Genomic DNA, 24865 nt, shown 5'->3' with positions numbered 1-24865 from the left:
CTGTGTTTAGGCACTGCCCTCCTCATATTGGAAAGGGCAGAAGTTCTGAGGTCTAGTACTAAGCCCTCCTTAGAATTTTCCCAAAGTGCTGGGATTACAGGCATGAGCCACCACACCAAGCTACGCACCTCAAGAGCTTTACCCCAAAGCAGTTCTGTTTAATTTCACCCTGGCAATGTACATTGATAGCTCATCTTTATAGATGTAGGACAGAAAGTCCTCCATCTTCACATCTGCAACAAGTGCACATCTCATTGCTTCCTCTGCTACACTGTTTATGTAAAAATGCAGATTCACTGAGCCAGACTATGATAGTAACTGAGTATTCCTCTACCCCTCCTGTTTTTTTTTTTTTTTTTTTGAGACGGAGTTTTGCAAGTGATTCTCCTGTCTCTGCCTCCTGAGTAGTTGGGATTACAGGCATATGCCACCATGCCTGGCTAATTTTTGCATTTTTATTAGAAAAAGGGTTTCTCCATGTTGGTCAGACAGGTCTCGAACTCCCAACCTTAGGTGATCCATCTACCTTGGCTTCCCAAAGTGCTGGGATTATAGGTGTGAGCCACCTCACCTGGCGTCTACCCTTCCTCTTACACTTAAATTGTGTATTTAGTGAATACACAATTTGTATTTGATCAGAGACCCAAAAGAATGCAACCATTCATCTCTTATGACATCAAACTCTACCTCCCCACTGCCCCAACCCCCTACCAACCCACCCCAACCTGCTGCACCATGTACATCTTGCATACATTCACTGAAGTCTCTTGTCTTCCTAAAATGTATGAAATCAACCTCTGCACTAGCCACCTTAGGCACATTTTGTCAGGACCTGGTGGGGCATCCTTAACCTTGCAAAATAAGCTTTCGAAATTGAGACCTGTGTCAGGTACTTTGAGTTCACCAGAGACACACAGCAAACTGGGTTAATATATTTAACTTATTCCTACTAAGTGTTCAAAGCCTTCTCATTCTCAAAAGCTCCGAAGAGCAGCAGGCAGTCAGGAACTCTCTCTGTTTAACAGAAGTGTAAACAAATTCTCACAGTAGAGTTTGGTGTAAGCCTGGATAGAGAGGATTTCATACAAATATCTATGAAAACTCACCGTCATCTGAGACACTTCATCTATCCCCATGCCCACATATGTATTTGACCAAGAATCTTCTGAAAATGATCCAGTCAGAAAAGTCTGTTTTAGTCAGAAAGCAGTATAGAATTCTGCACTAATCTATCTGGATGAGTGAATGCATTATTTGGGAGAACAAGAAGAATGGAAAATAATCGAAAAGTGAGTGTGGAGCTGTCTGCTACCAAGAGTGGGAGGAACAAGCCCAATTAAGGGTAAGGGCTCTCCTAAGGCTGTCCAGAACAAGAACTGAAATCAGGCAGGAGACCTGAGAAATGGCAAAAGGGATCTAGGAATCTTGCAATAGAAGAGATGAATCCTGTTACAGCGCAAAGAGTGTGGAGTCCAAATCTATTCCAGCCTGCTCTCACAACAGCTGGCACATACACTACCTGAAGCCTTGAGTCAAGGAATTGAATGCAAAAGCAAACAAAACAAAAAAAAACTTCAGGTACTGTTATGTGCTCACAAATTGATAAAGACGGTGGATCTTATGTTGCGTTCTTGCAACAGTTAAAGGAAAAGCAAAGCCAGGAAGTGATGACAGGTGCCTATAGTCCCAGCTCTGTGGGAGGCTGAGGTGGCAGAATTCGCTCGAGTCCCGGGAAGTCGAGGCTGCAGGGAACCTGGGCGACAGATCCAAACCCTGCCTCATTCAAAAAGACAAGAAAGAAAGAAAGAAAAGAAAAGGAAAAAGAAAAGAAACACTCAGAAAGGAACACAAGAATCTTCTGGAGGTGAAGGAGATGTTCATTACCTCGATTGTGGTGATGGTGGTATCGTGAGTTTTACGCCTACGTCCAAACTCGTCAAATTGTACACATTGAGGAAATGCAGCTTCATATGGCTGTGTTTTTATTTTATTATTATCATTATTATTATTATTATTATTATTATTATTGAGACAGAGTCTCGCTCTGTCGCCCAGGTTGGAGTGCAGTGGTGCGATCTCGGCTCGCTGCAAGCTCCGCCTCGCGGGTTCACGCCCTTCTCCTGCCTCAGCCTCCCGAGTAGCTGCGACTACAGGCGCCGCCACCACGCCCGGCTAGTTTTTTTTGTATGTTTTAGTAGACACGGGGTTTCACCGTGTTAGCCAGGATGGTCTTGATCTCCTGACTTCATGATCTGCCCTCCTCCGCCTCCCAAAGTGCTGGGATTACAGACGTGAGCCCCAGCTCCCGGCCTGGCAGGTTGTGTTTTGTGTATCAATTCTGTCAGGCGGACGCCCGTGAAAAATTCCACCTCAATAAAGCTGTGACGACACACACGCGTGCGCAGTGCAACTTACAGAGCTGACTTCACTCTCTTAAAAGTGAATTGTTTTGGAGGTTTTACGACATGCACAGAGCTGTGCAGCCATCAGGACGAGCTAATTCAAAGCAAGGTATTCAACTTAAAATTCACATGCCATAAAATCTATCCTTTCAATGTTTACAATACAGACGATCTTAGTACATTCCCAAAACTGTGAAATTGGCCCCAATCCAGAACAACGAATGATTTGTCTCTGAAACAAATCATGATTTTGCAAATCATGATTTTGCAGTCACAGTATGTCACAGTCACAAGGACTCATATACGTTATTTCTTACGATTGGCATTTTTTTTAAAGGCTCCTAAATCGTGCTCTTTCAGGGCTTTTGCTAAATATTTTGAAGGTCGGTGACAGATAAGTTAAGGAGTGCAAACTGCGTCCTCCCAACTCAGCCGACCGGACGCGGGGGAGGCCCAACAAAAAGTCCTGCGGCATAACTGACACCTGTAAATCAGTATCAGAAACTGAAAATACTAAGAAATTCAGTTCCAGCCTGTGAACTCTACAGCGGAAGAATAAGAAACCGGAACTGAACGTCTCACTCATCTGACTTCCTGCAGGTTACGACCACAGAGTTTCGTTGCACCGGAAAGGAAGAGGTTCTCTTCCGTCGCAGAGTTTCGCCATGGTAAGACTGGTACGCCCCAACTCCGAATATATCTGCCTCCATCCTTTGAAAAAGGGCCGTTCCACCTTGGCAGTGTTTCGCTTTTCGGTCGCCCTTACTTGGTGGGTGGGAATGCTGCTGGTACTGCTTCAGGAAACCCAATTTGGAAAGCGGAGGTCTCAGAAGTGTGCGTCTGGTTGTGCTTGACTTGGGGGCCGCCACAAGAGTCCCTCTTTGACGCAGCCCGGCAGTGGCTTTTTACCCGTATTAGCTTATTTCCACACGTTGAAGCAGCCTCAGATTCGCTCGGAGAGCACTGTGGATGTTTTCGACGTATGGTAGGGAGATGCGCGGTTTTCAAAGATCTGTGCTTTATGCGGTTTCTGTTCTGGGGTCCGGCAGGAAGTAATACTTGCTCAAAACGGGGCGTGAGTATGGGCTGGTCGATCTTTTCTCCTTGGGTGAGGTATTACCCGTTAGCAATTCCTGCAGCTGAAGATGAGGACATTTCACTCAGCGGAGACGAATTTCTCTGAGTTTGGTGTCCTTTTCAGGCCCGGGGCCCCAAGAAGCACTTGAAGCGTGTTGCAGCGCCGAAGCATTGGATGCTTGACAAACTAACGGGTGTATTTGTAAGTATAACTTCATTTTTTTTTTTTTTTTTTTTAACTCGAGTACATGCTAAATACCTGTGGCTTGGTATTTCTTGGGGGCAGTGTTTCCTTATTTATTATGTGGAATTTTCGTTGGTAAAGACTTCCTGCACCCGGAACTTGTCCTTGCACTTTTCTGTGCAACAGAGGGCAAGGATATCACGTCCTGGTGGTCTCCTTTGCTGTTTGAGCTCCCCACTTTAGAGGGCACTTGCTGAGCCCAGAGCCAGGTAGGTTAATGAATGTGTCCAATTCCATGTAAGAAAGGAGTTCAGTGATAGTCCACTGAGTCCGCATTAATAAACAAATGCGTTTAATTTAAAGTTACCATTTGTTTCAGAGGGTGGAGTAACTGCATTTTACGTTGAGTCCGAGTTACTGGTTTAGCAGTAAAGGCTACAGGAGCCTACGAAACAAGGGCAAGAAATTGTCTGAGAAACGCTGAATGCTCTTGAAGTGAACGTGAAGACCTGGTAGGATGAGGGCAGTATACTCAGATGCACTGGAGGCAAGCATCTCACAAGGAGACCAGGCAATTTCCACATTGGTGGTGTGGTGATATTGGGGGAGAGTGGTTGAAGCCACAAAGTCTTGGTCTTCTGAGAGATTGAGGAGTGAGTGTGAAGAAGACAGAACTGAGGTGCTTAAGATGCCAAGGGTTTTTTTGAGCAGGAATAAATGTGGGGCATCCTTAAGAGACTGTATCTACCCCAGGGTCTACAGCCACATAGGAGGCACTTGGTAACTAGCTTGATTTGGCCGCCTCTTCGTACAGTTTGAACTCTGAACACTGAGTAGTAGAAGCTTGTCTTCCTTGTCCTGATATTTTCGGAGAGAACCTAGGCCGTGTGTTGGCTGAGGACCTGGATTTGCAACCTGTCCTTGTCAGTTTCTGCTTCCAAGTGCTGCCTCTGCTACTGTCCCCTACTATCTGACCTCCCTGGATGGGCCATTGTTTTCTCTATGGTTATGTGGATGAGCAAGGCACTCTTTCTAAGAAGACTTGCTGGAAACTTAGTCCCTTAGTCTTGTGGGCTCTTCTCCTTTTCCCCGTGGCATTGATGAATGTGTGTGGTTAATGATTGTGAGTCCCTTTTAAGAGGGACAAAGCTAAAGAGGGATCTGTAGAAGCAGCTTGAAGAACAGTCTCCATTAGAAGGGATTCCTGTGTGATCCAAGTTTAAAAGATAATTGGGGAGTGATGTTCAAGACAGACCTTGAGGCTTTTGTAGGTACTGGTAGCAGATATCCAAAAGACATATAACACTGAAATTGCAAGAGTATAGGTTACAGGATTTGTTGTAGTGTGATTTTGATGACAGTTAAGCCAGCAAGCAGCCAAGAAAGGAAGAACGCACACTGGGTGTTACGGGGTGGTCCAGCAACATAGGCGGGACTTATGTGGAACTTTGAAGCCTGGAATGGTGACAGAGTAGTAGAATATGTCTTCGTAGGGTTTTGGGTAAAGTGTAAGCTACACCCGAGATACATGGGATGTAGTGTTGTGTTCAAGGGAGGTTTGAGGAGGCAGTACCAGTGGCAGTGGTGCTTGGGGCAGGGCAAAATGGGGAGATTGTTGTGAGGCTGGATTTGGGGAAGGAAGGGGCACAAAATGGAATTTCCATGGTTGGAGACATGACCTTACTAACAAGACAGACCCCTCTAAATTGATGAAATAATTGCCCTTTTGTATTCCTCTTCCCCACAACAAGTTAAGTTCAGCTGAACTTATGCAGGGCTAAGATCTAGTTACATAAGGACCTGGTTACAAAGATCAGGTTATCTGCCTTGTTTTCTACAGGCACCTCGTCCATCGACAGGTCCCCACAAGCTGAGGGAATGTCTTCCCCTAATCATCTTCCTCAGGAACAGACTCAAGTATGCATTGACTGGAGATGAGGTAAAGAAGATATGCATGCAACGCTTCGTCAAAATTGATGGCAAGGTTCGAGTGGATGTCACATACCCTGCTGGATTCATGGGTAAGGAAAGAGCTTTTTGTTTTGAAGAAGGAATGGGTTGAGAGAAAGACAAGGTGTAGGGCTTTCATGTTGCCAGTGATAAGACCGGACACTGAACTTTTGATTTGTACAGAAGTAACTGCTGGTCTTTTCAGAAGGAGAATAAGGGATAGGGAGAGGAGTGGGAAGGCTGAAGTAAAAAGCAGGAAAGGGGTTGGTCACTGTAAATGGGATGAGACAAGCAGTGGCTGCTAGCTGGTGGGTTATCAAAATGAGGCTCCTACCCTTGCGTCAGAGACTGGGAGACAGAGCAGCTGTTCTTAGGTGTTGGCTGGAATAAACAGTAAATTCTTTTGGCAGCCTTGAGTTCTTAGGTAGGCACTTGAGGGGGATTGGGCTCCTCTTGAGCTTTTAGAAGCCATGTTAATGTTGAGGTCTTCGTAGGCCAAGGTTGAAGCTTGGCCAAGAAGAGGGCTCAGAGGAATCTGGCTAACGATTGGTCGTTTGGTCGAGGAGAGAATCTTTGTCAGTCAACAGAGTTTTGGCTCTGTCTTTCCACTTTGTTGATGACTTAACTATTCTGCATCTCCAAGGATGGATTTGCAGCTTGGTTTCCGGGGGAAAGTGGAGGAGGGGCAGAAGGGTCACACACTTCTATGGAAAAAGTGTACTGAGGTAGGAAATGGCGCTAAGGAATTCTGACTTAGTGCTTTGTTCACCGTTTTAATGGTGAAAGGCTCAATTTAGCCTAGTATTGTTCCAAAAGCAGGGGGATGATGAGTTTATTGGATGTGGAAGCTACCGAGTGGATGGGGTTCCAGGCCAGACTTTCCTAGAATGTAGCCACTGAATTAGAAAAGACAGACCTTCCTTTTCTTACTTTCCTTCCTTCCTTTTTTTTTTTTTTTTGTCCCATCTTGCTTTCTTTCTCAAAACCCCAAATCCCGAGTGAGGCAGGACTCTTGATAAGTCATAGAGGGAGTAAAGGGGGCCAGGCCATTGACTGCTCACCCTTGAGTCTTGCTTGCTTAAATGTGAGTTCTGCTTGTTCATTTGGTTTCCTGGTATGTGTGGGTGTGCTCATGTGTGTTTTCTCCTCAGGATTCTGAGTGCATGAACCCAGAACACAGTCTTAAGCAGCCATTGCATGAGAACATAGGAAGCAGTAGAGCAGCCATAAATGTATTCACTTTCTTTGGTTGGATGACATGTATTGGGACAGGAGCAGGGGGTGGTTTCGTTCAAGCACTCCCATCAAGTGCTGGGTACTCCTAGTCTGCTAAAATGTTCTCAGGTTCAACCTGGCATAGAGTGTTCCTGCTGTGCAGGCAAACGAAACTTTGTGTTAACAATGTTCTGTATACCTTTTTGTGATCAGATGTCATCAGCATTGAGAAGACAGGTGAACATTTCCGCCTGGTCTATGACACCAAGGGCCGTTTTGCCGTTCACCGCATCACAGTGGAAGAGGCAAAGGTACGTTGTGCAAATTAAGTGAGCTTTGTAATTTCCAGACAGCTAGGTCTGTTACCAAGGTTGTCAGAGGGTGTTTAGGCAAGATTCTGGGAGTATTTCCTATCTCTGCTTGTTCATCTGGTTTTTAATCCAGGCATGTAGGTGCACACTGATGGAAGGTAATGGATTTTCCACGAGACTGTTTTGGAAGCAGGGTATGAGTAAGCAGTTCTCTGAAGGACAAGGTGTTTCTGTACAGGAAAGATCTGTGGTACTGGAACCAGGAAGGCCTGGGTACAAATCCAGACTCTTGTCATTCATTCATTATGTAACTGCAGGCAATAGTACATAGAACCTTTTTTGAGTCTTTTGTTTTCTTTGTAAACGGTGATAATACGCTTTCTTGCCAGCTTTCTGTGACTGTGTTAGTAGTAGTGCTGCCTCGCACTTATTAGACGTAGAAGATTATTGACTTCCTGATGTCTGCCTCAGCCCTTAAAACTCCCTCTTCCCTCCCCAGATTTAATGGCTGAAGTTTCAAGGAAACTTTCACAGGAGCTCCTTTCTGTGTGTACAGGACTTAATCACCCCTCTAAGTCATGCATTCCTCTTTTTCCTGAATTTAGGGTCATGGGATGACTTTGTTTTTCACTTAACCAAATCACCTTTACAGTGACCAGATGATATCTGAATATGAGATGCATTCTGTAAGTGAATCAGGACATGTTTCATTGGATGTTGTTTCCACTTAGTTTAACCGGCTTGCCTTTTTCTCTGTTACTTCTTTGGAACACATTAGTCCCTGTAGGAATTGACAAGTATTTTCATGTCTGGATAGTTACTTAATTGATCGGTTGTTTGGTTGTTTCTGACGTCTTTGGTCATGTCCCTTGATGCAGAGTCCATTCTGTTTTTGTGGATTGCTCCCACAGGAGGTGCTTTGTTTTAGATGGTAGTAGTAGGCCTTGAATTCTGCAGGGTGTTCAGTCACGCAGGCTATTATGTTCTGTTGTACATAAAAGCTAGAAAACACAGGGGACATCTTAAATCTGATGACTGGTTTCTGCTTTTGTAAGGAATTTGGATCTCAAGAGACAACGCAGATCGGTAGTCCCTGTGAGTTTTTAAGTAGGGAGAGGTGGAGTGGGACAAGGAGATACTGGAGTGTTGTTATACCTAGTACTTGCCGTAACGGATTGGCCAGCCACTGTGTAAAAAGCTTGTGTCCAGGAAAGTCACATAGTAGAGAGAAGTGCCAAATGGTTACCCTGGGTTAGGGTACAGGCCTTACCCTTGTGTAACAGGTAAGAGACTTGGGGAAGTTTTAGTTGAGCTTATTTGTTTGCTGGTTGTTTCTTTGGGCAGCTGGAAGGGAGCATTCCTTATTACAAACTCAGGTTAGCTTGGCTTGAGCCAAGAGTTGAAGGACACAGCGAGTTCACAGTGGAGAATCACAGGCTCCTGGGTTGTCAGTTGTGTTGGACACACCAGGGAGCCTTTTCATAGTTTATTAGTCCACCAGGTAGCATAGGTTAGTGGAGAGACAGAACATCCAAATAGCCCTCCACCCTTGAAAATGAGACAGAAAAGGAGTATTTTGTGGGTCTTGGGAAAACAGCTTGATGGATTTCAGACATAATTTTTTCCCTTTAACAACTTGGTATTTGTTGAAGACCAAGGAAATAGAAGTCACTGGATTTAAGAGTGGGACATTACATCTGTTTTTGTGGGTGATTGCCACTACAGTGGATGGGAAAAAAAAAAGATTTTGGGTGAGCCCATCATGAGCCTGCACGAGAATAATGGGAACTAAGGCAGTGCCTGTTCCCGTTGCGAGTAGGGGTAGAGAGCACAAGTATCACCTGGGAGATGCAAAGAAGACAGTGGTTTAGAATATACATCCCCTGCTGTGGTATGGAGGAAGCACATGTGGAACAGGGTGATTGAATATTAGGTGGTAGGGTACGGAGATGGTAGCTCCAGATCTTGACGAAATACATGGATGCTTGAGAGAGTTGTGGATGGAAGGACAGTATCATAATGCTTTGGGTTCAGCTTGCCTTGTAGCTTGCAAGTACATAATAAGACAGAAAAAAGTAGGTGCTAACTGAAATACAGGACTGAAACACTGCCCAAAGGAGTTACAGTAGATGCTGTCTGAATAGTTGGCACAGTATCCTCATTGATGTTGGGCAGCTTGTGTTCAATGATAGGTGTGCATAGGGAGAGGGAGATTTTATACTGCAGAAGGTTTATGAACAGGATCTAGGTGGTGCAGGTTCTCTTTCCTGAAAAGTGGAAAACACTGGTTAAAGAAATCGAAAAGAGGAAATCAGAGAGCAACCAACCAACCAGAGACTTGGTTTTATGTATTACCATTCTTGAACGTTGAGAAGACTGAATCTCATAAAGGTGACCGTTATTTTCAAAGTAAGAAGATACAGGAGAGTGGCTAGAAGGAGGCAGAAGGAGGGAGTTTCTTTTAAGATAGTGGGTAATGTTTGCCCATTTGTTTTAGAAAATTGGAGACTAGTGCAAAAGGAGGTGTTCAAGACCATGAGTGTGGAGACTAGTGCTTTTTTTGGTGTGCAAGGAAGAAGACAGGTGGGAGGGAATAGGCAGTTGAAGTTGAAGTTTCAGAAAAGATGGAACCTGGGCAGTTAGATTTGTTTCTAAGGGAGGCCAGCTGAGAAAGATTTAATATTGCTTTGTGTAGGTGTTGTACAAAGGGCGGTGGAAACTTGGAGCAAAGACTTAATCTTTGTTTCAAGAGGGACAGGGTAGAATGCTCTCAGTGGAGCCTCACATTTGACATTCATTTTGGAGAATGACAGGAAGCCTCACCTTGCAGTCAAGATTGTATGGAAAGAGTGTCAGTGGGGCAGGCATGTTGTAGTAGGTGGTGATGTGATTACAGATTATGACTGGGAGTCAAGATTGCTGAGCAGACAGAAGGCAGAGTTGAGTTTTCTTGTGGTAGAGCGCTATTCAACAGTTAAGAATAAACTCTTTTTCTCTGTAGTTCTTCTTTTTAAAAAAAAAGAAATTTGAAAATATTCAGTAACTTTTTGGATACAAGTGTTTTTTGGGTTACATGGATGAATTATCCGGTGGTTAATTCTGAGATTGTAGTGCACCCATCACCCTAATAGTGTGCATTGTACCTAATATGTATTATTTTTATCTCTGGCCCCGTCTCGACCTTCAGCTATTCAAGAGTATCTGAAGTATCTGAGTATCTGAAGCCCATTATATCACTCTGTATGTCTTTACATACTCATAGCCTGGCTCCCACTTACAAGTGAGAACATAGGGGTTTTGGTTTTCCACTCCTGTGTTATTTCACTTTGAATAATGGCTTCCCGGTCCCTTCATGTTGCTGCAAAAGACATTATTTTGTTCCTTTCAATGGCTGTTTTTCTCCAAACGTCTGTCTCTGTGAGTGCTCAGAAACTGACACGTTCTGGAGACTACCCTGTCTAAGCATTTTGCTTAGATAAGCATGGCTTACATATACCTAGGCTCAACTGCTTTTTATTTCCCTGGCTCCCACCTGTCTCCTTTTCTCTCAGACATTTCCATTTGTCTCAGACATTTTATTATAAGCAGTTGGTTTGGTGTACTCTAGCTCATACTGTCTTGTTTTCTTTTTTTTTTTTTTTTTGAGACGGGGTCTTTTTCTGTCGCCCGGGCTGGAGTGCAGTGGCCGGATCTCAGCTCACTGCAAGCTCCGCCTCCCGGGTTTACGCCATTCTCCTGCCTCAGCCTCCGGAGTAGCTGGGACTACAGGCGCCCGCCACCTCGCCCGGCTAGTTTTTGTATTTTTAGTAGAGACGGGGTTTCACCGTGTAGACCAGGATGGTCTCGATCTCCTGACCTCGTGATCCGCCCGTCTCGGCCTCCCAAAGTGCTGGGATTACAGGCTTGAGCCACCGCGCCCGGCCACTGTCTTGTTTTCATCCATTATATCCTTGCCTTCATGGCTTTTAGTGTGCCTACTTGGAGGACTCAATCTGAACTCTGATTCCTGTTCTGGAATCTTGCCACACAGAGGCTGAGCCCCGTGCTAGGAACTGAGGATTGAACCCAGAGCAGTCTCCTGTTTGCTGTCATTGTTGTGCTTTTCTCACTGGCCAGTGGTGACCCAGAGAGCCCTACAGTCCTTGGGGTTGGAGGGAAGTCTTGGGGCTGGAGGACAGAAGGTGATGGGGTATCACATCTTTAAAATCTGAAGACAGTCTTTTCAGCTGTGGGACAAAGGAAAAATAATTGGTTTTCCGCAGATGTTGAGCTACCCCTGCAGTAAGACGGTTTAGCTCAACTGGAAGTTCCCTTCATGATACCGCCAGCCTTACCCTTAGTGAACCTCTAGTTTTCTCACAGGATGGGTGTCTACTAAGCAAGAGGACCCAAGATCTAAATCCTGAGCTGTTTTGGCCACATAAAGGTTTGGTGCACAGGTAATAAAAGGCGTTTGAGGTGGATATGAGGAAAGCGTGCTGAGGTTGGCTTTTGCAGGAACTCTCCCCCTAATAAACGTGTTCAAAAGTTTTGAGCCTGCCTTAGTCCTGGTCTTGAAGCACTGCAAACCTGGTCAGGCAGCTCTGTGTAGTGGTTAGACACGAAACTGTTACCTGTTAATGTGCTAGCATGCTTACAGGCATTTCACTCACTCATGGATAGTTGCTATCTGTCATCTCTGTTTCACAGTTCATCTCTGGATCCTTCAGGGACAGACATGCATAATGAAGCTTGAGTGAATGGTTCCAGAGGGAACCGTCTGACAGGATGGAGGGAGGCCCCTTGGAACTGGAGGCACCTTTAAAGAGAGAGGCCATGTCTTTTTCAGAGGGTGTTTCACGTGTGCAGTTAAAGGCAAAGGACCTTTTGGCCCAAGGGTTCAAGTTTGTTACTGTGATGTAGTAGTGAACAGCAGGGTGCTGTTGCTGTCTATGCAGAAACTTGGTTAGTGAGAGGATCTGTGGAGGATATAGGAAAAGAAAATGTTTTTACTTGTTTTGTTGTTGCTTTCTTTCCTTTCTCCTGATTGTCAGCTACCTGCTGACTATTGTGACTCCCTTAGCACCATTCTCAGCTCAGCTGAGACAGTGCACTGCCCAGGATGTATGTGAAAAGTAGAGGGCAGCAGGTAGGCTTTGAGATGTGAATAGGCCTTCTATGAGTTCACAGTCATAGAACTTAGTTGGACCTGTCTTACCTGGGATGTTTGGAGCTAATGAGCAAGGGTGGAAAGGGGAAGGATTAACTTTCACTGGAAATATTTTAGAATCACCCAGGAAGGTTTAGGATGTCACGTACAAAAAATGTGGAGGACGGTTGGGTGAAAAGAATGCATTCAGCAGGCCATGATGCAAAGACTTGCCTCGTGAAGTTGGAGGGGCAGAGGTAGAGAGGGCCAGATTTTATTCTGAACAGGGAGCAGTGATTGTAATAGGGGTGTCAGTAATAGTGACCTCAGTAACTGTGGGTAGAGCCATTTCAGAACTGGAGCTTGCATTTCAGAGTTCTTTCTCAAGGACAGTGGGTTTCTTAAATCTAGCATGGAGGAGAGCTGGAGAAATTGAAAATCCCACTAGTAGCCTTAGGTTGATTAAAGTAACACTGCATTAGTAAGTGGTCACTGGATTGGTACTGGATTGAATAGTACATTTTAAAGGTGAAGTGCAAGTGGCTCTTCTAAATGGGGATGGAAGAGTGAAGTCAACAGATTGTTTTCAAGTCTGGCTCCACTGGTTGCAGAATGTATGCTGTGTGTTGTAATCTTTCTTATGGTTTGGTCCCAGGGCCTTTGGAGGTATAAGGGGAAAAAGTGTTTTCTCTGTCTGCATACCCAGTCTTATTTACCCTGGACTCAAACAAGCCTGGATTCTTTGCCCACTGCTTTGGTGCTTAGGGACTGTAGCTTGGTAGTTTTCCATTTTGGAGTAGAGGGCAAAGAAAAGAATGGACTTTGATAGTCATGTTATACCTCATCCACATGTATTCACCCTGAAGTTGGGCAGGTTAGTAACCCTCTGTGCCCGTGGTATACCATTTATTGTCTGCGGCAATTCTGCTTGGCTCCTCAGTGAACCTCAAAGACCTTTCAGTACCCTGGACACTCTGTGTCTGTGTCCATATTCTCCCTCTGTCTCATCACACTTAAGTATTTTGCCTACAGTAGCACCATAGCTTGATGATTTTCTGTTCTGGTATGTAATCTTATCAGCTGAATTTGGTTGTATATTGGATCTGTCTCCTCTTATGGGGGTATTTATACCTGGTTGGAAGGAATGTGCCAAGTTGTATTCAGTATCTTAATGACAGCACCCCCTATCCTGCCTCTGCACACATTACCTTCATTACACTTGCTTATGGATGGTCAAGTACTTACGTCCCTGGGTTGTGGGGCCATTCCTGTAGTCACCTTGCTTTGCGCTGTGTTTGGTTTGCTCTCCTTCTGCCACCATTCACTCCCTCCAAGTCCCATCCAGACGTTCAAAGGGCTTCTGTCCTGCTGTGCCTTCCTGCGACAGGCAATAGAACAAAAGTTTAAAACACTGCGGCCTTTTTGTGTGTGTGCAAGCAGGTTTCTGATATCTTGTCCTTTAGGGCCAAGTTCTGGACCCAAAGGCATTCCTAAAGTTAATTTGGGGGTGGTACACACACTGGCAGGGTAGCAGGAAAGGAGAATGTGGGTTTTCTTTTCCTTTTGAAAGAAGAGGGCTCAATCAGCCTAATTGTCCCTTGGAGTGCTTCCGACTTTTCTGTAAGAGCTTCAGTTGGTATGTTTGCATGCAGCATCTGGGTGTTTCTTAAATTTCTACATTTATGTGTGACTTCTGTATTACAGTCTCGAAGGTTTTCAGTTCGTTGGTCCAGTAGGCAGCTCTGATTGGGGAGTTAGGCAGCTTTTGATTCTTTGCTTAACTCACTGGCCAGGAAAGCTGGAAATGATCTTGAGTTTGTATTTGTAGTGGTGGTAAATGTGAAGTGGTGGTGGTAAACAAACTGAACACTCAACTGAAGAATGCCTGGAAGAGTGTGTCAATTGTGAAGTTTTGAGTTGAAGAGAGTGCTCTCATTAGATTGACTGCATAGGTTCTAGGCCTTAACATGGATAAGTGGGGTTGGATATGCCAGGGTGGTGAATTCCAGATTTACTTTAACTGGTGGAGTTAATGTGGCCTAAGTTCCACGTGTGGAATAAAAGTTTTTTGTCACCTTCTTGGACTGCTGGCTTATATTAAATGGCTTCACATCTCCATAGCACCTTGAATGGTGTTGGATCTATAGTAGCAGCAGGAATAATATTAGCTGACATTTACTGCTTTGCTCGGTCCTTCATGTTCCATTATCTCAAACATTAGACGTAGTGGTGTGCAATAATTATTCGCATTCTACACCTGTGAAACCTAAGGGGACAGTATTTCAACTTGGGCCTTTTTTATAGAAGAGTGAGCCCAAGCTCTGGTTACTTTACTTACCATGCTTCTCTTTCCACTCCCAGGCAGGTCAAAAGCAGTGACAGAGAGAAGCTGGCAAACCTAGTTAGTCCTGAGAGCCCAAATATAGGGGAGAGAGTTAAAATATCTGTAGAGGAAATGCAGGAGCTGATTAAAGAAAAAAAAAAAAAAAACAGTGGCACCTCAAGTTCATTCATTGTACAGTTTTTGGACTGTTTCTGTCATCTTCAGGGGGCTCTTTCTGTCATCTGGCAGTCTGCATTTGTCCTTGTTAGTTTCACATTTACCCAGAGAGTTTGTCCTGAGACTTCAGAGGACTGTACTCAGTTTAAGTGTGGGGTTTTAAATATCTTTTAAATTTCTATAAGCTTTTTCTTCCAACAAAACTGAAAGAAAACCCACTTTGTCACTTCTGAGCAGTGACACTTTGTGGGGAGCCTATGGTATGTAGGATGGGCATTGGCAACCACACATGGATTATGTTTGTTTGAGATTACATAGTGTACCATTTGAAGCTCCTGAAAATTGCTTCTGGAACAAAATGGGGCTTGGATAACTCTTGGGCTGATACTTGTACTTGGTATGAGACATTTTGAACTGCTCCTGCTGGTAGATGTCACAAGCAACACCACAGTGGTAAATGTTATCAGGGAAATAAAGCAAGTATATAATGGGTTGTGCCATTTAAAAGTGAGATGAGGAAGAGTAGCATTGTGTATTGAAAGCATGTAGCTGGCTGGCACAGCTGTTTTTACGTAACCTGGTCATAAAAGCCTCATGTTTTTCTTTTCTTTTTCTTTGAGACAGAGTTTCGTTGTTGTTGTTGCCCAGGCTGGAGTGCAGTGGCGCGATCTTGGCTCACCGCAACCTCCACTTCCCAGGTTCAAGCAATTCTCCTGCCTCAGCCTCCCGAGTAGCTGGGATTACAGACATGCACCACCACCCTGGCTAATTTAGTATTTTTAGTAGAGACGGGGTTTCTCCATGTTGGTCAGGCTGGTCTTGAACTCCTGACCTTAGGTGATCCGCCTGCCCTGGTCTCCCAAAGTGCTGGGATTACAGGCCTGAGCCACTGCGCCCAGCAAAAGCCACACATGTTCTTAGCAGTTCTTAGTAGTGGTAGAGTTAAGTTTGTCTCTGGGGCTCTTTATTGCCACCGCTCCAGAGTTGCCGGATGAGAACTATCAGTTGGAAATATGTCCCTGAGGAGAAAATGATATACCAGTTGACTATGTGTTATCACTCAGATACACAGGCAACAAGCTTTTAGGGTGTGATAAAGGACCAGAGGTTAGCTTAGCTGAGCACTCTTCCAGCAGCCACCAGAAGGTTCTGAAACAGATTCCCCCTTGGTGAGATTTCCCAGATGTTTAAATTGCCAGATCAGTATGGGAGATCATCAGCTCTGTGACTGGTTAATGTAGTTTTTCCCAAGAGTACTCATTCTCTGTCTGAGGACATGCTGGAAATCGATAGGATAGGAAATATTTGGGTGACTGCTTTAGGCTGGCTTTGTGTTTACATATTAAATTGGTTTTCCTTGCTGTGTTTATAGTACAAGTTGTGCAAAGTGAGGAAGATTACGGTGGGAATAAAGGGAATCCCTCACTTGGTGACTCATGATGCTCGTACCATCCGCTACCCAGATCCTCTCATTAAGGTGAATGATACTGTGCAGATTGATTTAGGGACTGGCAAGATAATCAACTTTATCAAATTTGACACGGGTAAGTTTTTTTTTTTTTCTCTTATGTTGTCTGCTACCTCCCTCCTTGTCTTTTCTTTTTCGGTCTTTCTATTTTATTCTATTTTGTCTGTACACCTATTACGATTAGAAAGAACTAAAACACATTTGGTTCTCCCTAAGAGAGAGCATATTGTGTCATGGTCTCTTGGGTTTGCAGTGGCTTCTTGATGTTGCGTAGTGGTGTGATGTCCCTTTGGGCTATCTGCAATAGCCCAGCCTCATTCAGAATGTAAACTATAGCTATGTGAACTCTGTGTCCATTCTGTTTGTCACCAGAGGGGTACTTTTTTTAAATGAGATAAACTTTAGGTGTGTTCCTTGAGGTGAAGGGCTGAAGTTGTCCAGATAACCTTGAACTAGTTATGAGGAAAAGATGTGTCTATAGCTTTGTTTCTCCTCCCTACACCACAGGCTCTGACTCCTGACAGGTTTACACCCAAATGCTTGGTAATACCTGATCAGCTAAGGAAGTAAAATATTTTGCCCTACTTGTTTTAACAGAAATTTCTAGAAATGCCGAAACACTGGAAAAACAGGACAGGGACAACAAACAGTGGCAGCTCCTTTTGTGCCAACCTTCAGTGACTGCATTTTGTTATGTTGCGTATCTGCCCTCCCTGTTTACCTGCTTATGGCACCCCCACAGTCCCCACTTGGACCGTGATTTAAGACCTAGCCAAAGTCTTTGAGTTGCCTTGGTGTTTGAGCCCAGGCTGGATGTCTTGAATTCAGTACTGCACAGGCTGGGGTTGTCTGATTGTTGTTTGACCACTATGACCTTCTACCTGTGCTGCCTGCACTTCTGTTATTTACTGTTGACCTGGAAATTTTAGCCAAGAATGTTTCTTGGCTATGAAAGTTGAGAGGCCTTCTCATTAGGGGAAAACATTGAGAGAAGGGATATTTAATGGGATGTGTCATGCTTGTCATACCTAAACCTACTGTTTGATGTCATTGTGACCACAAAAGAGATAACTAGACATCTTGCATCTCCTAGTAATAGCAGGAAGTAATAGTAGGGATACTTCCATTCAGGAAGTATTCTTGTGAAAGAATCAAGACAAACTTGGATAAAGGGACAAAGGAAAGCATGTATATATTGGAACACACTTAAGACACCTAGAAATTATTTGCAGAGTTACTTAGATTTTCGAGTGGCTTGCCAGATATTTCAGATTCAAATGATTTGGTACTGCCATTTGTTTCTAAGTGATCCAGCGAAGGACTGCAGGAGTTTAAAAATGTTATGAAGCTGGAGAGTGGGTAGCTAGGATCATATTGTGCTTGTCTCTCAACTTTTGCATACCTTTGAGAATAATTTTTTAAATGAATGTGGACTTCTTATCTCCAATTAAATGATAATGTTGTTTCTCATTTATTAAATCAAATTCCAAGTTAAAATTCAACAGATTTTTTTCTCCCCCACCTAACTTGTTTTTTGTTTTGTTTTGTTTTTTTGGGTTTTGTTTTGTTTTGAGTCAGTCTTGCCACATTGCCCAGGCTGATGTGCAGTGGTGCAATCTCAGCTGACTGCAAGCTCCGCCTCCTGCGTTCAAGTGATTCTCCTGCCTCCACCTCCCAAGTAAAGACAGGGTTTCACCATGTTGACCAGGCTGGTTTCAAACTTCTGACCTCAGGTGATCCACTGCCTTGGCCTCCCACAGTGCTGGGATTACAGGAGTGAGCCATTGCCCTTGGCCCTGACTTTGTTTATTTGAAATATATATCCCTTTGTCTTACACAAACATGCTTAGTATTAATTTGTTTGCTTATTTGCTTATTACTTGTTTATTGCTTAGTTTACTCCTGAGAGTTTACATAAAATCTCAGAATGACAAAGCCAATATTCCTAGTAACAAGAAACCCACTGAATGGGCAAAGGTTTCTTTGTAGTTCTTGGTTGGTTTGGTTTTAAATGCTTAACGAATTTTTAATTGTGGTTTTTCTAAAAAAAAGATATTTCCGAAATTTAGCACCTTAACCGTTTTTAAGTGTACAGTTCATTAGTGTTGTTAACTATATTCACATTTTTGTGTGACAGATCTCCAGAACTCCCTCATTTGTGCTTTAACCAACTCTACCACTTTCTGCTTTCTGTAACCTCTGACAACCACCATATCACTCTTTGCTTCTGTGAATTTGACTTTTTTGGATGGTTTCTTAATAAGTGGAAATGACTTAATAAGTTTGTCCTTTTTGACCAGTTAACTTTGCTTGGCCTAGTGTCCTCAGGTTTCATGCATGTTGTGGCATGTGAAAGTATTTCTTTCGTCTTTTTTTGAGACAGTTTCACTCTTGTCACCCATGCTGGTATGCAGTGACGTTATCTCCACTCACTGCAGCCTCCATCTCCTGGTTTCCAGTGATTCCCCTGCCTCAGCCTCCTGAGTAGCTGAGATTTCTGGCACCCATCACTACACCCAGTTAATTTTTGTGTTTTTAGTAGAGATGGGGTTTTGCCATGTTGGCCAGGCTGGACTCAAAACTCTTGACCTTAGGTGATCCACTGCTTTGACCTCCCAAAGTGCTGAGATTATAGGCGTGAGCCACCGCACTTGGCCAGTATTTCCTTCCTCTTTAAAGGCGGAATAATACTCAGTTGTGTATATATACCACATTTTGTTTATCCATTCCTCTGTGGATGGACATTTAGGTTGTCTCTACCTCTTGGCTATTGTGAGTAGTGCTGCTAGGAACACAGCTGTGCAGACAGCTTTCCCAGATCCTGCTGGGTGTTTCTGTGTACATACTCAAAAGTGACCATCCTGGCTAACACAGTGAAACCCCGTCTCTACTAAAAAATACAAAAAACTAGCCGGGCGAGGTGGCGGGCGCCTGCAGTCACAGCTACTCGGGAGGCTGAGGCAGGAGAATGGCGTACACCCGGGAGGCGGAGCTTGCAGTGAGCTGAGATCCGGCCACTGCACTCCAGCCTGGGCGACAGAGCCAGACTCCGTCTCATAAAAAAAAAAAAAAAAAAAAAAAAAAAAGTGGCATTGCTGGACCATATGTAATAGTTTTGAAATTTTTGAGAAATCTTTGTGCTGTTTTTTTATAGCAGCCTTGCCGTTTTACTTTCTCACCAACAGTGCAGAAGAATTTCAGTTTCTTCACATTCCTTCCCACACTTTGATGTTGTTTGCTTTTTACATTTTTTCTTTTTTTTCTTGTGGCTATCCTGGTAGCTATGAGGTCATATCTCATTATTATTATTTTTTTAATTTGGAGTTCTGTGATGAGTAGAGACATTGAACATCTTTTTGAGTGCTTGTATGTTTTTGGAGAAAATCTTACGTCCTTTGTCCAGTATTTAGCCAGGTTGTTTCTGGTATTGTTGAGTTCTAGAACATCTTTAGATAGTATCAGATGTAAGATTTGTGGATGTTTTTTCCTATTCCATAGGTTGCCTTTTCACCCTTACTGATTGTTTCTTTTGGTTGGCAGGCTTTTTAAAATTTGTCCGTTTTTGCTTTTGCTGTCATGTCTAGGAGATCATATCTCTTGTGTCACTTGTGGTTTCTGTGTGTGTCTTCGGAGCTTTACAGTTTGAGGCCTTATGTTTAATCTGTTTAGAGCTTGTTTTTGTATATGGTGTAATGTAAGGTATTCTCCTTGTCGTTCATTTATGTGGGGACCTAGTTTTACCAACACCACTTGTTGAAGTGACTGTCTTTTCTCCACTGAGAGGTCCGGGCACTCTTGTTGAAGATCATTTGGCATATACACTTGGGTTTATTTCTGGGCTCTGTTTTCTTCCTTTGGTCTGTTTGCCCGTGTTTTATGCCAGTATCACACTATTGGATTGCTGTCATTTTGTATTTCATTTTCAGATTAGGAAGTGTGTTATCCAAGTTTGTGTTTATTTTTCATAATTGTTTTGGCTGTCTTTGGTGCTGGAAGAGGAGGTGTGTCCCTTGAGATCCCATATGAATTTTAGTGTGATTTTTTTATTTCTGCAAAAAGAAAAAATGCTATTGGTATTTTGATGGTGATTATATTACATCTATAGGTTGCTTTGGGTTATATGGACTTCTGAAAGATACTAAGTTTCTGCATCAGTGGAGATGACTGAGTGGTTTTTGTGTTTTGTTCTGTTAATGTAACATTTTTTTATGTTTCATCATTCCTTGCATTCCAGGAGTAAATCCTACTTGATTGTAATGTATTGCTGTTGAATTTGATTTGCCAGCATTTTGGTCACAGTTTCTGCATTGTATTTATGAAGGACAGTGGCATGTAGTTTTCATTCCTGGTGGTGTCCTTGTCTAGGTTTTATATCAGGTTGATGCTGGCCTCACAGAATGCAGTTGAAAGTGTTAGCTCCTTCCCAGCCTTTTCAGGAGGATTGGTGGTAATTATTATTCTAATGTTCTCAGGTCCTGGGTTTTTATTTATTGCGAGGTTTTTGGTTACTGATTCAAACTGAAAGTCTAGCTATAGATCTGTTCAGATTTTTTTAAAGTTTTAAATTTTTGTTTTTTTTTACTTTGAGACAGTCTGACTCTGTTGCTCACTCTCTAGATCTTGGCTCACTGCAACCTCTGCCTTCCAGGTTCGAGCGATTCTTCTGCCTCAGCATCCCGAGTTGCTGGGATTAGAGGGCAGTGCCACCACAGCTGGCTAATTTTTGTGTTTTCAGTAGAGACAGGGTTTCATTTCACCCTGTTGGCCAGGCGGGTGTTGAACTCCTGACCTCAGTTGATCTGCCCGCCTCGCCTCCTAAAGTGCTCAGATTACAGGTGTGAGCCACTGTACTCGGCCTCAATTTTTTTTTATTTCTTCATGAGTCAGTCTTGGTCCGTTCTATGTTTTTAGGAATTTATCAGTTTCTTCTAGGTTCTCCAATTTGTTGGTGTATTCATGGTATTCTTATGATACTTTTATTTCTATGACATTGGTTATAATACCTTCTTTTTCATTTCTGATTTTAATTTTTTTGAATCTTTTTCTTAATTTGGCTAAACTTTAGTCAAGGTTTTTGTTTTGTTTTTTTTGGGCACAGGGCCTCACTCTGTCATCCAGCCTGGAATGCAGTGGTGTGATCACTGCTTACTGCAGCTCAGCCTCCTTGGGCTTGGATAATCTTCCTGCCTTACTGTCCCGAGTAGCTGGGGTCACAGGCACACACCACCACACCTGGCTAATCTTTGTAATTTTTTATGGAGATAGGGTTTCGCCATGTTGCTTAGGCTGATCTTGAGCTCCTGGGATAAAGCGATCCTGTTTGCTTTTGCCTACCAAAGCAGAGTCAGCCACACTCAACTTCGGTTTTGTCAGTTTTGTTAATCTGTTTTAAGAAATCAACGCTTAGTTTTTTTTCTTTTTTCTTACTGTTTTTTCTTATGTCTGCTCTGGTCTTTATTTAATTTCCTTCCTTCTGCCAACCTTGGGTTTATTCTGTTCTTTTTCTAGTTCCTTGTAATGTAGTTAGGCCATTCATTTGAGGTCATTCTTCTTTTGTAACATAAACGTTTTTGAGCTGTCTTGTCTTATGTGAAAATTTTTGACTTACAGTTTATTTTGTCTGACCCAAGTTTGGTCAGCCCTGCTGTCTTTTGGTTACCATTTGCTTGGAACATCAACTTCAGCCCTTCACTTTCAGCCTGTATGTGTCCTTAAATCTGAAACTGGTCTTTTGTTAACAGCATATAGTTATAACTTGTTTGGTTGGTTATATGGTTTTATTCCTTTAGCTAGTTGGGTTGAGGAGTTAATCTATTTTACAGTCAAAATAGTTAACTGTTAAGGAAGGTGTTAGTATAGCTCTGTTAATTATTTTCAGTATGTTTTGTAGCTATTTTATGCCTATTTTTTCTCCTTTAATTACCTGCCTTTCTGTGTTTTGCTGCTCTTTACTTTTTGTAGTGACAAGAAATAGAAGAATGCTTTGAATCCTTTCTGTTTTTGTTTTGTATGTCTTCCATGGTTTTTTTCTTTGTAGTTACCAAGGGGATTACATAAATTATCTTAAAGTGAAAACAGTCTGTTTTCAACTGTTACCTGCAGTTGCATTGCCATATTCCCTCAGACCAATTTTGTTATTGATGGCACACATGAATTTTTTTTATTGTCTATCCTTTTACATTGGTTTATGATTATTTACATGCTTTTGTGTTTTAAGTTCTATACCAGATTTAAAAGTGATTTATACACCTTTGTGATCTACGGTTCTCTTATTTGTCTGTATATTTACCTTTATCAGAAAGCTTTATGTTTTCTTTTTTTTAGAGAAGGGGTCTCGCTGTGTCGCTAGGCTGAAGTACAGTGGCGCCATCTCAACTCACTGCAACCTCTCTGCCTCCCGGGTTCTAGCAGTTTTCCTGCCTCAGCCTCCCAAGTGACTGGGACTACAAGCACATGCTGCCACACCTGGGCAATTTTTTTGTATTTTAGTGGAGATGGGGTTTCGTTGTTGCCCAGGCTGGTCTCAAACTCCTGAGCTCAGGCAGTCCCCTCTCAAAATGCTAGGATTATAGGCGTAAGCCACCATGCCCAGCCAGACTTTGTATTTTCATGTGGTTTTGTGTCTGACATCCTTTTGTTTCATCTTGAAGGACTTCTTTCCTCATTTCTCGCAGGGCAAGCCTAGTGGCTTTGCTTACCCCGGAAGGTCTTTTTCTTTAACTTTGAAAGATACGGTATTCTTGTGAGGACTAAACCCTGATTATTATATTGTCCCAATTGCTGTCTAAAGGATCTGGGAGTTATGCCCTACAAATGAGCATGACTAATCATCAGATGGGTTTTATTTAACCCTATATTTCATGACTGACTTTCCAGTTGACTCTGGGATAACATTACGAGACAATGAAGAAAATAAAAATACTTTACCCCAAAACATTTTTCTTTGCTGTATTTTGAAATGACCCTGCGAAGCTCTTTGTGGGAATGGGGGACATCTGCATCAGTAAAGAATCTCTGTTAAAATTGTTACATCTTTTTCTTCCAGACCCTCCCAATTCTAAAGAGATAAACTAAAATCTGAGTAAGAAACATTGATCATCTGTTGTCTCTAAGGGCAACCACTTTAAGACTTCAGAAGAACTTTGGTCTCCATCATCTTTTATCTTAACCTGAGCATTCCCTTTCCCTTCTTACCAATCCCAGGCAAACTCAAACTTCAACCAGAAAAATACTTAAATTCACCAATAGACTACACCCAATAACCCCCACAACCGTGCTCTTTCTGGACCAAACCAGTGTATTTCTTAAATGTATTTGATTGATGCCTCATGCCTCTCTAAAATGTATAAAACCAAGGTGTGTGCCCTGACCACCTTGGTTACATGTTCTTAGAGCCTCCTCCTAAGGGTTGTGTCATGGGCCATGGTGACTCATATTTGGCTGTTTGATAGTTAGACTCTTTTCGTTGTCTCTTGGTTGACAGTTTGTTCCTTTAAGCACGTTGAATATATCATCCCACTGTCTTCTGGATTGCAGAGTTACAGCTTATCTAGCAGGAGTTCCCCCATAAATCATGAGTCACTTTTTACCTGCTGCTTCCAAGATGCTTTCTTTACCTGCTGCTTCCAAGATGCTTCCAAGATGCTTTCTTGACTCTTGATTATATTGTCTCTTGATGTATATCTCTTTGGGCTTGTCCTAGTTGGAGTTCAGCTTCTTGAATTTGTATGTCTGTCTTCTTTCTCACAATTGGGGGGCTTGGGCCATTATTCTTTTCTAGTAGGCTTTTTGCCCCTCCCTGTCTTTCCCCCAAATCCTGTTCTCATTTTCTCTGTTTCTGTCTGTTCTTCTTCTAGGACTCTTGTAATTTGTATATTGTTCCTCTTGATAGTGTCACCTCCTCCCTGTCTTAGGCTTACCTTTATTATTACTTTTTCCTTTTTGCGCCTCTGACTTGTTAATTTCAGTGGCCTGTCTTCAAGTTTGCAGATTATTTCTGGATCTGTGAATTTTTAAATTCAGTTCAATTGTATTCAGTTCCAGAGTTTGATCCTTTTTTTGTGGGTTTCCTTTACGTTGTTGATAATTCTTATGTTGTTTATGGGTTGTTTTCTGATTTTGTTTGTATCTATGTTTCCTTAGTTTGATGTGCATCTTTAAGATGGTTAGTTTGAATTCTTTGGTAATCATTTCTGTAGGCTCATTTTTCTAAAGAAATACAGCCACCTCTTCCAGTCTTCACCAAGTTATCTTCATACAGGGAGTATGACCTTCCCCAGTCAGCCAGGCTAGAGGTTTTAGGGATTTCAACTCAGGGCTTGCATGTGTACTTTCTTGGCTGTGCTTTTCTGAAGCCCCTAACATCTTGGTTTGCCTGATGCCTGTCTGTGATACTGTGGCTTCTCTGCTATTGTAAAAAACTGTCCTGTATACCCTGCTCCCACCCCAATCCCTGCATATCTTTTTTTTTTTTTTTGAGATGGAGTTTCATTCTTATTGCCTGGGCAGTACTGCAATGGTGTCATCTCAGCTCACTGCAGCCTTCGCCTTTCAGGTTGAAGCGATTCTCCTGCCTCAGCCTCCTGAGTAGCTGGGATTATAGGCATGTGCCACCATGCCTGGCTAATTTT

The 24865-nt window shown here is 42.9% G+C and overlaps 1 protein-coding gene across 1 annotated transcript in view; it reads left to right on the top strand.

Moving 5' to 3' along the window:
- Positions 1 to 2450: 2450 nt before the first annotated feature.
- LOC111535452 (40S ribosomal protein S4-like) overlaps positions 2451 to 24865 on the top strand; it is a 39220-nt gene continuing 16805 nt past the window's right edge. The window contains exons 1-6 of the mRNA XM_026451322.1: positions 2451 to 2511; positions 3003 to 3070; positions 3604 to 3681; positions 5504 to 5684; positions 7042 to 7139; positions 16140 to 16339. Coding sequence (XP_026307107.1) covers positions 2466 to 2511; positions 3003 to 3070; positions 3604 to 3681; positions 5504 to 5684; positions 7042 to 7139; positions 16140 to 16339 — 671 coding nt within the window. The 5' untranslated portion in view covers positions 2451 to 2465. The remainder of the gene's footprint in view (positions 2512 to 3002; positions 3071 to 3603; positions 3682 to 5503; positions 5685 to 7041; positions 7140 to 16139; positions 16340 to 24865) is intronic.

The sequence above is a fragment of the Piliocolobus tephrosceles genome, chromosome Y (assembly GCF_002776525.5).
Source record: "Piliocolobus tephrosceles isolate RC106 chromosome Y, ASM277652v3, whole genome shotgun sequence".
NCBI classification, from domain to species: Eukaryota; Metazoa; Chordata; class Mammalia; order Primates; family Cercopithecidae; genus Piliocolobus; species Piliocolobus tephrosceles.
The sequence above is the reverse complement of the archived record's forward strand: the minus strand, read 5'-3'. Positions and strand labels throughout refer to the sequence as shown.